The following is a 12,855-nucleotide window of genomic DNA, read 5'->3' as shown; positions in this document are numbered from 1 at the left end:
TTGGTGCAACCTCGTTCCCAGGGCTTTTCATCGCCGATGAAAAGCCCTGGGAACGAGGTTGCTTTTGGTGGCGAGATTAATATTGTAGACGAAAAATATTTGAATTTGTGTGCACTTTAAGGGATGTAAAAGGCAAAATATTCAAAGTATACATATTGATATTTACCCCCATTTGAAAACAATGATCCCATTGAACTATATCGTATAAACTCTTGTTCTTAGGCCATCGTAGCTTGATTAAGAAAATAACACAAACAGCGGTGATAAACATTGTATTCCAAAACATTTTTATAAAACTTGAGGTTTCGTATGCTAGTCAACACACATTTTCAAAAGTGACCGTTACAATTTTTGAAAACTATATATATATCGTAAACATTAGGGGTCTGGAAATTTACAATTTCTACTCTTTCGTCAATCTCAAGATCATATTCCAAAACACACGCCGCATCAACTCCTTTTTTCCATACAAAGATCGCTTGAACCGATCTCAGAGGTCCAAGGTCGTCTATAAAGCTGTCTGCTGGAACTGCGATGAATTCTACTTTGGAAAAACAATGCGAAGACTCCATGACAGAAAAACAGAACATTTCAAGGCCCTAGCTAAAAGTGACCATTCATCAGGCATTGCTGATCATGTGAAAACCACTGGCCACGACATTAAATGAGATCACTTTGACATTTTAGCGTCCGGAAAAACTGACTTTCACTGCAAAATTAAAGAGACTTCGTTCATTCAAGAGCTAAAGCCTTCCCTTAATGTCAATATTAGTAGTGAGAAGTTATTGCTGTTTTAGCTATTACATCTCATTATGTCTTGACACGTACCGTCTGCAGATCATTTTTTTCAGTCTAGGTTCCAGACCCCTAATGTTTACGATATATATATAGTTTTCAAAAATTGTAACGGTCACTTTTGAAAATGTGTGTTGACTAGCATACGAAACGTAAAGTTTTATAAAAATGCGTTGGAACACAATGTTTATCACCGCTGTTTGTGTTATTTTCTTAACCATTAAACTATGTATAAATGCTGGATGACGAACAGAAGAGGCTGATGAAAACTCAAATGCAACATGGCGACAGTGACGTAATGTGCAAACCACCGATCGACGGCAACGAGAAAGTCGTCTCAAAACATAAATTCACTTGGCGGAAAATCATTTTGGCATTGAAAGTGTGTACCAACTCTCTCAACTAAAATTTGTAGGAACGGCGTGGATGTGTGCATGGAGAGAAGATTGAAAGTTCGTCGTGTGCTTGCGTCCTCCACAGAACCTCATACTTGTTCATTTCACGTTTGTCAGGACAAGAACAGCAAAGAGATGCATTAAAATGTAAGACAAAGGTGTGGGCCGTGCAGATTCATTGTTTTTGTTCATTAAACGCATTTTATTATATGACTACAATTGTAGCTCCGTTAGCGGGCAAGATAAACCAAATACCGCGCTGTGATTGGCTACCCGAGCGGGCAAGATGGAACAATCTTTCCCGGTTGGGATTTCTCGCTTGGTCCCGTAAGGTTAAAGATCATGTTTTGGTGTTTTATCCCATATAACAAGCAATTGCCATATGAGACTACGATGACGACGAAACTGGCCCGAAATGTCTACGTGGTCTGCCTACGCATCCCACGTAATAAATCCTTTGTTGACCAAGCTTGTTCGATCAATATGGCCGACATTTTTTGCGTGTTATAGACCGAGACGAACACGCAAAGACTTGGCCAATATCCAGCCATCTTGACCTCACGCTTGGTCAATAACCCATATGTTTTCTGCCGTCCTCATTGCCGGCGTCGATGTTGTCATTGCCTCCGTAGACGAACACTCAAGATCAAGAGTCACAAGTTCTCATTGTTTCAAATTTATAATTTATTCTTTGAGGTACTCACTCGGTAAACAATCACTTACTCATGTAAGAATTAACACTTTTCGTTTCGTAAAAATTGAACCTTCATTGAGCTGCGGCAGTGAAACAATTTCAGTCTCAAAATCAACAGCGATCGAGAGCTATTTTCAAACAATTTAAAATATGTACAAACTGACACTTAGAAGTAAAAAGAAAAAATATCCTCTAAATAAATAACTTCATTCACATCAAAAGCAATCGTCCTGCCGGGCAGGACACATTCGCTCATTGTACGAAATAGGAGAATCACTCAACTAAAACACATTGGCAGGATGTTGTCGTTGTAATCCAGTATGAATGATAAAGCAACGCTTCCTTTTCATAAACATACGAACCTGGAGCGTAAATCAAGTCACTAAACAAGTCCAGTCTTATACACGATTTCTGAAACGTAAATATTTTCCAATTACCCTGAGCTTAGCAATTACTCATCATAGTTCTTTATTCTAAACATGACAGTAACGAAAACATTCTAATTACTTTAAATCAAGTTGTAAGTGGTTTCATCGAATGTCGAAGGGTTTTCGGACTTTGTGTTGTTTGCTTCACCACAATGAGACCTATTTAATTCCTCTTTCTACGCGACGTTACGGAGGCCGCCTTGGTCTCCCAAACTATTCCTCTTAAGACAGCAGTCTGCCCTTATGTAAATATATTTTTCTTCCGTTTAAGTCATGGCTTCTGAACACGAAAGTGAAATCAAGGATCGTAATGGGTTATATTCAACCAAAACAATTACTCGCTGCTCAACGTGATAGAATTTGAACGAAGACGAGCCAGAAAATGACTATTGGGATCTCTCGCTAAGGTTTTTACAGTGTATCTTTTGTGCGAAATATCACATTCAGACGCATGTGTGATGGGAACAAGCAAGTTGTCGGTCTTTTTTCTGGCTGCACCTATTTGCTTCGGACTAGCACATTTGAGAATTGGTTACTCATTGGTCTTTGCTTTGCTCTGGACCACTCCAAACCCTTGAAAGAATGAAAAGACTTTTAGAGAGGAACTCACAGTCTTAGTTATTTTATACTGTGTCTGCTTCTCGTGATGCCTGTGATCCGTGGAGCGGCTCCCTCCAAAGGCAAACTTTGAGTTCTGCCGAGGAGCAGTTCATTCTTTCTCTTTTTTTCGTCTTCCTCTTCCCATTTCTTTTTCATTAGTTCATGTTTTTGCTTGGCTTCCTGTTCCATTTTTTCCTCTATTTGCAAAGCGCCCCATTCCTTTTGCATCAGCCACTTGTCGTATTTTGCTTTCGACATTCTTCTCCGCTGGTGTTTTTTGTCTTCCTCTATTTTTTGGTTTTCCTCCAAGCCCTTTTCCCTTTCTTTCTCGCTTTCTATCTCTCTTCGCTTGTCCTCTAACCACTCGTCAAATGTTTTTCCCTTCTGCAACTTTGCGCCGTGGTTTTCGTTGGTTTTTGCGTTTTCCTGGGCTTTTGCAAAGAGTTTCTGTAGGTGATCAAGTTCTTTTTCGGACAGCCATTGTTGGTAGGACTTCCTCTTTGAATTCAGAACAGACTGGGAATTATTTTCAGCCGGATTTCTTAGTTGCACGGATTCTCTTCTGACAGAAATCCATGCGTTCCATGGGCGATCCATTCTTTCCTCTTCATCCATGTCCTTCTTCCCCCGCAAAGATTCCAAAAGGTTTAACTCACAAATTGATCTGCGATAGAAAAAGAAAAACACGAAATTGAATCGATAAACTATATGATTTGCTTGCAGCGTAGAGATTGCTGTTAAAATATTATGGTAAACAACATTTCAGTTGCTAACGGTATCGCCAGAAGCTCTTGAGACAACTACACTGCAAATACAACCTGCTAGTTGCTAACTTCTATTGAAGCAATCAAATTGAACATCAGCAAACCGTCCTGCTGATATAGACCTTGTTCGTGCACTCACAGTTAACTGAAATGACCATGCGATGAAGCCTTATGCAGGGGAAATAACTTGCATGGATCTGAAACACCTCCATCCCATTCCACAAACTGATTCAAGCAAGCGAACCGATATTTCTCAGGCAATGCGAACCTTTCGGAAAATGCCTAGAGCCGTCATGCAATTGATTAAAGTCATTTTCATCGCCGGTGGTTTGCTTAAAGATTTCATCTTTTATGAACTATACTGAGCCCTACTTCAGTCCTTCTTTGGTTTTTTTATTATTCGTGTATTGCTGGAGCAGGGAGACTGCAAAGAGTTATCTATATTTCACTGTCAAGCTCGCAGTTTTATGTTTGGCTGTGTATTGGAGAAATTGAGCATCGCATTTACAGGAAATGTCAGAATGCAATTTGTGTCCTGCCCAAAATTAAAGAAGCTTATTTGATCTGGCTCATTTTTTTGCCTGTTATCTAAAGATATCAAGAAACTTCTCAAACGAGAGACAACTTGGAACAAGAGAATACAGTATTCATGATTTTGTGGCGGCAGATTGTCGTTTCACATTGATGGAATGCTAAATCCAAATCTTTATTTGTCCTGGGACATTAGCAAAATAGATTGGAGAGAGATTACAGATAGATAATCTCTCCTGGCATTTTAACTAACCATAATCGTGCATTTTATAACACCAGAGTTAGGGGCATGCATTGCCCTTTTAAAGCGCTATATAATTTGCTTCCCGGCAGGCAGATCGAAATAAGTAATGCTCTTTTCTATTGAGTCTCAAAACAAATACCAGGGTAATTACTTCGACCAATCACAGCAGGTGTAAACAGCGCAATCAATCCACATTCATAGCAATTCCGTATAACTTCTTCAAAGCGCGGGAAAAATCGCACGTTCAAGTCGCTATTGGTTTTATTTTTTTTTCTTTTCATTGGTTGATAAACTGGCGCGAGATTCTTAAACCAATCACTAAGCGCAGCAATTGCAATCGCGTAATTACTTTCGGCATTCATTTGAAAACTGCTTTAACAATTAGAAAACCCATGCCTGTTTTGCTTGTAATGATTCATCTTAACAAGGTATATTTCAGTGGGTTTCAGTGTCGATATCGACCTTACATGCAGTGTTCTTTTTTTCTTCCTCCGGGTACTCCGGTCTTCCTCCTAAGTCAAATTAAACTCCCAGCTAATTACCACAGGCTCGAAATCTCATTCCTGAACAACAGAGCGGTTGTCAGAGCGCCTTACGTGCTTTTGGCAAGATTTCTTAGTGTTGCACCTTTCGTAATTCATTTCCTAATACGGCAACAAAGGATGTTACATTATTTGTCGTTGGGTGAAATTATATGTATTCCGATCAAAGAAACTTTGCAGTCCAATCTACCAGACGGAATAGAAAATTTGCATGATTACAGTGAAAGACTTAAGGCTCGAACCAGTTACAAGAAATTGACATTCTGTGAAGGCTACCTCAGTTGATTTAAGAGAATCGGACGTTTATGTCACCTGCAATCCTTTGCTCACCTTTGCTACGCGATTCTCCTCTGGTTTACTGTTAGAACTGATTCTGCATTCTTTTAAGGATTCTAATGTCGATTGTATCATTAGCAACCAAGAGGGATGAAGTGTCTTTGATATCACATAACAGATGCCGGGAAGTTCAGCTGAACAGAACCGTTATCCAAAATTGGTCAGTTTACAATTTTAAACTACTTCCTGTGTGCCAATCGAAAACCAAGATGCGTAAATTGACTACACTGAAAACAGATTAAGACGGGCACGCTCCAGTGCAACAGACAATATTGACCTGCCTTTGGGTAGGGTATAACCTTGATTCCTTTGGCGTGGTTTTAATACAGGAAACAAAAAGCCAAGGGCACTATTATCCGTTCTTAATTAGTTATCAGAGGAAGTATCTAGAAGTTTGGCAAACTATCTAATCGCCTGAATTATCAAGAGTTTTACCAAGTCCGTATTTTCGATGAAGCCGTTCCAGATTAGACTACTCGAAGTTGCTTCAGACAAGTTACCTCGAAGCTATTTAGTGAAAGGGCTTTTTTAAATTTCCGCTAAATCAAGATATTTATAATCGACAAGAGATCATTTCTTTTATTCTGTTTCCCGGCGCTGGTGGCCGATCTGTGACGTAAGTTGGCATTAAGAGCTCATCTTTTCTTCTACGGTTAAACCTACCAAGGTTGTTCGAAACTATTTTAAACGTATGGAATTCCACCATGCAAAAATAGGTTTGTTTTAATAAACGGTTTTAATAGCACGGATCCAGTAAAAATTAAAGACGCGCGACGTTTTTTCGATAGGAAAAATAAGGAACCAAAACTAAACTGAACTGTACACAAAAGATACTGAGTAATGTCATATTTTTATTGCAAAAGGGAGCTGAACACGACAGCAGCCCAGTATAGGGAACCGTACCAAGTAGATGACTCAAAGACTTCTTGCCTTTTGTTCTGAAAAGCCGAAGAAATGGCCAAATTCTTGAAAGGTAACCGACAGGTCAATTGGTTTATTTATGCCGTATTTGCCTTATGACTTCAGTCAAATATGCATATCAGACGGACATCAATGGTTGTCAATTAACACCCGCATTTTTCGACTGGGCCGTTTGTTTGTAGTCGAAGTTTTTTTTCTTCTTTTGTTTAGACACTTCAGTTCTGAAAAGAGTGGGTTTCCGATTTCAGTTCCCACCTTAAAAAGCACGGACACAATGGCTATCGAATCCGAGGGTCATGTGCGTCATCTGTTTGAAAGCCAGTGAGAAGTACTTTCCTGAAGTGTTGCCGGGACAATTCCTGATCTGTAAATGAATGTATCAGTGCGTAGCAATAAAACGTTATTGCGAGATTATGAAAACAGTTGTGAAAAGCATAGTGTTTTTTTCCTTGCTTTTGCTTTCAGTTCACCATTAACCAGGTACTAAATGGAACTCTTCGAGCAGTGGTTGAGTCTGTAGCTGTCTATTTATGGATATTTTTTCATTTTTTGAATGTATGCTGAGTGAAATCAAAGATTGTGCTGAGTCGCCAACGTAGGCCACAAGAACTAATAAGCGTAGGAGTTGCATACGAATCATACTCTTTTAACTAAGGTATCGACTTTCTTTCCTTTCCTCGCTTTATTTTTGCCGAGAAAGGAATTGTTTTTCTTCCAAATTTTGACCCAAACAAGTTAAATTTGCTACGTCTCTTTTTCGCCTAAGGAATGTTCTCACATGCATAATCTCTGCTTTTCGTTAGTTACTCTGTCTTAGCTTATCAAACTTTGACCTGAACCTAATAATCTAAATTACGGCAATAATATCTTACCGTGATTTTATACCTCAGACCAACCAGTAAGTTTTATGCAATCCTTTCAAAACTCGTATCGAATTTTGAGTCAAAACGTTTGAAGAGCGACATATCTGGGAGGAAACTGATTAAAAAGCGCTGTCAGAAACTAATTAACACGCGTCTTTGAAGGTATTCCAGTATTTGAACAAAGTTAATCTTTGTCAGAGTGGGAAAAAGATTAATACATTATTTTTGCGCGCCACGCAATTAAAACACGTCAAATGCTCAAATCAGTTCCGTATTTTTAGGATAATGCGTCACTTTTAGGCTTAGAGTTGATATGATTCACTTATCTTGTGGTCTTCTTTAACAAGATTACGTTCCACAGAAAGAAGATTTTCAGCTTTGATCACTGTCGACTGTCGAAAGTTAGATTTGAACAAGAGATTGTTCAAGTCCCGGATGTTGTGAATATCATTAACCCATTCGGATTTGACAGTTTCCGGTGGTGATCAGAAAATAAACGAACGGTTTGTTAGCTTTTTCGAACACATTTAGTAACGTAAGTGACAAACGTTGTGACCTTTCAATTTGTCAATCTTAGCATGCGGTTTTTAGGCAAAAACTCATTTGGAAACACACTTCATATAAAGAAGTCCGCGATTTTGTGGCAATTGACGTGAGAGAGGAAGAGAGCCACACATTACCCGCGCTTGGGAGGGGTTGCACGTTTCCCGCCCTAATTGTCAGGTAATTCAACTTCCTAACAAAAATTGACTTTTTCGAAGCTATAGTGCATGGTTTCGAGCTACCCTTTCCGTTTCTCCAAATACCAATGACGTCAATACCTGCTCATAGGTCTACAATGTTTATTTATTTTGATATAAGGTTCAAATCTTAAAAAGGTATTAGCATGCGTACTGCGATTTGAATCTTAAGAAGCTTTCAGGATAGGTGATTGAGATAACATGAAAGTCAAACGAGTTTTTGAGCTGAATCCAAACAAACTTACTTAAAATAGAATGACCCTCCCTAATTGAGAAACTGACAAACATCGCAAAAACCTTTATGAATATTGTAGAATCAACAGCAGATAGAGATAGGGGAGGAGAGAATTTTATTTCTTCTAGCTGGCCAAGGGTCAATTGCACCGGTCTAGTGATGGCAACTCCACAACTGTAATTTAAGAGTTCTGTTTTCCAGAGTGAGTCCTGACCTGCGATTAGCTCGGCGTTCGCAGGCTGTCGATTGGCAGACTACGTTTTTATGACGTCGGACATTATGGCTAATTTTGAGCTGTTATTAGAAACTCCCAGCTCTGAAACTCGTCCAAAGGTCATATATACGGTCACAAACAATACGTGATCCTTTATGCAGGGACTTTGGGTGCAAACAAAGCTTTTCAGTATAATGAGAAAACAACTTGTGTTTTCCGAATGAATTAATCAACACCCTGCTAAGTTATAACAATATAAGCGATAAAAAAAAAAACAGGCAAGCCTTTTCAACCTAATAACTTGTTAAAGGAAGCAAACATCAACAGTCCTTTTTATAACCGAATGATCATCATCTGGGTTAACATTGTGTGGGTCCAAGCGGAGTTTTTCTGGCGTTTATTGGCGGACCAGATTCTCTTGAGTGTTACGGGGTAATTTAATAGAATGATCAACGAAATTGAAACCTGTATGAAAATATCAAGCAGTGAACATACGTCACAGAAACTGCTTTGAGACAACAGAGATTCACCACCGAAACAAAAGCTGTTTGCATATTAACCCTCTATTAACAGAGGTCATGTGGAACACACATGTGGAAAAGATCTCATAACAGTAAACGCAAGAACACCGACTTTTAAACATATTTTAAGCGTTGGGAAAAGTCATTTTAGAGTTAATTCAGCCTCCCTTACTTTTAATTAATGCTTGGTAACTTAAAAATTTGCACTAAACATTTCTCTTGAGAAGTGAAAAAAAAAAGGTGTATTCGCAAATAGTAGGGCATGTGTTGAGGTCTGATATATTTGCCGTTATTTCTTGCTAGTAAATGAGATATATGATAGGATATCTGCAATCAATAATAATGATAATAATAAATCTTGTTGAAACCGACGAAACTTCCAGTCTTGCATAAGATTGTGTTTGGTTTACTGTCAAACTAATAGTGTGTAATTGCCATTACATAACTTATGTTTTTAAATCTGAGAAAAGGACGCAACAAGAGTTCCAGAACGCGAGGACTGGAGTGTGCATTCGAAGCTGACGACGCAGGTAGTGCAGGATGATGTTTCCACATTTTGTTAAATAAGAAAGGTTCTTCACGCGCAGAAATCAACGCTAACTAGTGATAATTCAGTGGGAACTTTGTTTCCCGTTATTTTTTGAAAGGGTTCTCGGCAGAAAAGAGGTAGATCTAAGAAGTAGCTCGACCGTGGCAGCGAATGGGCTTTTGAATACAGATAAGGCGAGCACTTACAAACAACTTTCGATTGCAGTTACAGCCACTGGACGAAGATGTACACGTACATGTTTTGTTTTTGCATGCATTAATTTTTTGATAGAATTTTACATTTAATCGTTCTTAGCATCTTGCTAAGATGAGGTTAGACCGTTCGCTGTCACGGGTAACAGCACAGAGCCGCCGAGTGTGCAAGTTTAAACCTCCAAATCCCTGTACTTTTCGTGATGAGCAAAATTGTAACTGTTTGCGACATACAACACTGATTTCGCAATCGGCGACATAATCTTGCATTAACACTGACATATACGAATAAGAAGTAAAGTTGTTTACATCGCAAACTTTAGTTTTGTTTACAATGCGAACTGAATTCGAGTGCACCCCATACAGTGGTTTTTGTGGCACGCGATTGCCTTTCATGGAAGTTGACTTGTTTTGCTCGCTGAGCTTAAATTAGAAACAAAATCGTTTGCTGACGTAGAAGTCTGTTTTGGCTTAACTCACTTCCTCGTACTGTTTTGATTATTAATTCAATTGAGAAGTAGTTTCCGCCTCCAATGTAAACTGATGTTTTTTAAGCTGAAGCAACCCTCTCCCAAAAGCGACTTTCCGAGTGATAATAGCTCTATCAATCAAGGCGCTGTATGTGTTCGGAAACATTCGTGCCCGCAAATTTTCCGGAAACCTCCGGCGTTGCATGGCGCTGATTTCTAATTTTAAAGGTATCCAAGTACAAAATGCAATAAAACGACATACATACCTAGCCTTTCCCCGTTTGTGCAACATTGGAGAGCTGACGTGGTTTTCTCCGTGCTGGAGGTCATTGATGACAGCATCTCTTCTTGTTCGACCCATCCCGAGTCCAACGGGCCTTGTTAAACATGGCACTGGCTCAGAACCGCGTCTTTGATCTAATATTCTTGAGCTAATTTTCGGCGACAGTGGGCACACAGTGTTTCCTGTAGCAGGAGGTCGCACTGAAGGCTTGAATACCAGCCTTCTTAGACTTCTCGGAGAACTAGGCGCGCTTTTGGTGACAAGTCTTTCTTCGTCAGGAGACGGACTCAGTCGATCAGGTGACGGGATCAGTCGATTCACCATCGAGGAGGCGGGATTAGGATTGCCATTTGTTTGCACAATAGTTTGCTTTAGTCTTCTCATCGGGTCTGGATCGTTTCTCCCGGTCTGTTTTACCAAATTTTGGCTCTCCAGCGGTGGAAGATGGTTGTTATTTTCTTCACATTCATCCTCTTGATAAACGGTATTCATCTGGGGCGGGTAACATTTAGAACGCGCGCTCTTTGGCCTTACAACTCTCCTTCGAAGAAGAGGTTGATTCTGTGAAGCTAAATTCAGAGTTTGTGGTCTTGCTAACCTAGGAGAAATACTTGATGATTCATCCGAACTGTCTGATGAACAAGGGCTAGCTTCCCGCTCTTGCCTGTGTCTTTTACTAAACTGTGTCATACTGATCTCCGATGTAAGTCGCTGCTTGGGGGGCGTATTCTGTTGCCCTAATTTCATGTCTGTAGCAAAACTCAATCCGTCGTCACACTCAGTGACCACAAGTTCCTCAAAAATTGTATTTTTTATCTCTTCGATGTTGCATTGGCAATCATTGCGTGTGTTTTCGAGGGTGGTGTTGGCGTTTTCCGTTTTCTTGTCCTCCGTAGAGTCATCTGAGCAGACTGAATCACAATCTTCTATTCCAGATTCCGTAGAAGTGCGCTTTTCTGCATCTCGTCTATCGCTATACATGTATTTATGAAGCAATCTTTCCGTATCGTGATAATTTAATCTACGCGCAATATCTATTGGAGTCTCTCTGTTCGTATCAAGTGCTGACAATACCTCTTTCGATGGTTCGATCAAATGCTTTGCCACAAAATCTACGCAGCTTACCTTCCCGCCAGCAGCCGCGGCATGAAATAAATTCCTACCCGCGTCTGTTACTGCGTACTGATCTATTTGAATGTCCAGTGCTTTAAGTCTCTGAAGCGCGTTTTCATGTCCGCGACAGCAAGCGATGAAATAACCGACAAACACTCTTTCCTCTCTGCTAATCTGTTGCATGGGAAGCTTAGCCCTTCTACAAACGTTATCGATTTCATTGTTCAAGGAGACGCAAATAAACTTGTTCCACCACACTGGCACTTGAAGTACAATTACTTGATTATTGAACGTTTGCCCCGAGTCTTTGAGAGGTGACCAGTCATTAAACTCTTTCTCAGTATTCTCCAACGCGCTAACTTTCTGTAAATTGCACGGAATGCCGAACTGCAGCTCGCAATCGACTTTTAAATCGCGAACTGTTACGTTTGCATCGGCAACTACAATCTTCTCTGTTGATCCATTGGGTAACTCGATTACTACGGCTGGTTTTGTAGCATCATTCGGTGCCGTTTTCACACCGAGGTTTGTCATCTTGTAGCACTGATTTGACAATATCCTTCACTGCTTTACTCTTCAAAAGGTATTGCTCAACCGTCAAAACTGTTCTGTGATCACAAAGGGACACCCAGAAAACTCTGAGAATCACAGACTGACCGATAAGGAACAAGAGTCACCACTCACAGTTCTGCACTCCTTGGTAACATGCCTGATCTACTGCCCGCGATGTGAATCGACTCACCTTTGTATTGCTCACGAGTCACGTAACCACAAAGTGTGACGCTTTCCATAATTTGATCAATTTACCATTTCCGGTGGTTAGCCAATAAGCACCAGGTATTGCACAGAAACCTTTCTCCACGATAATCATATTATTTGAAAATCACCCCCTTCATCTTCTCTATCCTCGTTCGTATTGTCAGGGAATCAAGTCCGTTTATGCAATTTAATTTATCTCTCTGCTTCAAGCCGAAAAAAATTCTTATAAGGAAGGGTACAACGTTGAATTTGGATAGGGGTACTTAGTTCTCGAGTTATACATTGGGGATTAGGGATGTCCAAAAGACGTCAGATTTATTTCCTTTTTCTTGTTTTTATTGCAACCACCTCACTCATCAAATATCAAGAGGTTCGAATTTTAGTATCCTTCACACGAACAACAGTATTTACAGTGATCTCCTTAAACTAAACGTTATGGATTGATTTATACACGTAGTTTCGTTCTCCTGCTCTATTTTAGCACACTTTGGCGACTAAATTAATTTTCGTGACTTTAGTTCAAAGTTTTTAATTTTTTTCCTTGATCAATCTTATGTATGTTTTAAAAGATATTGTCTCTGCTCGCTGCCCGAACGCTTGAAAGCTCTCCTTGCATGTGAACTATGACAAAAGTCACTAATTGCTAAGCGTTCGTTTTAAAGCTGG

At 39.8% G+C, this 12,855-nt stretch overlaps 1 protein-coding gene across 1 annotated transcript; it reads right to left on the bottom strand.

Moving 5' to 3' along the window:
* Positions 1-1,859: 1,859 nt before the first annotated feature.
* Positions 1,860-12,175, bottom strand: LOC138019272 (uncharacterized protein DDB_G0284459-like). The gene is made up of 2 exons (XM_068866003.1): positions 10,301-12,175; positions 1,860-3,576 (listed from the first exon to the last, which is right to left on the bottom strand). The coding sequence occupies exons 1-2, from the start codon at positions 11,962-11,964 to the stop codon at positions 2,931-2,933; spliced, it is 2,310 nt and encodes a 769-aa protein (XP_068722104.1). The 5' UTR covers positions 11,965-12,175; the 3' UTR covers positions 1,860-2,930.
* Between the last annotated feature and the right edge of the window lie 680 nt (positions 12,176-12,855).

This window comes from Montipora capricornis, chromosome 10 (assembly GCF_036669925.1).
Source record: "Montipora capricornis isolate CH-2021 chromosome 10, ASM3666992v2, whole genome shotgun sequence".
NCBI lineage: Eukaryota > Metazoa > Cnidaria > Anthozoa > Scleractinia > Acroporidae > Montipora > Montipora capricornis.
Note: the sequence above shows the minus strand (reverse complement) of the source record. Positions and strands in the feature narration are given on the sequence as shown.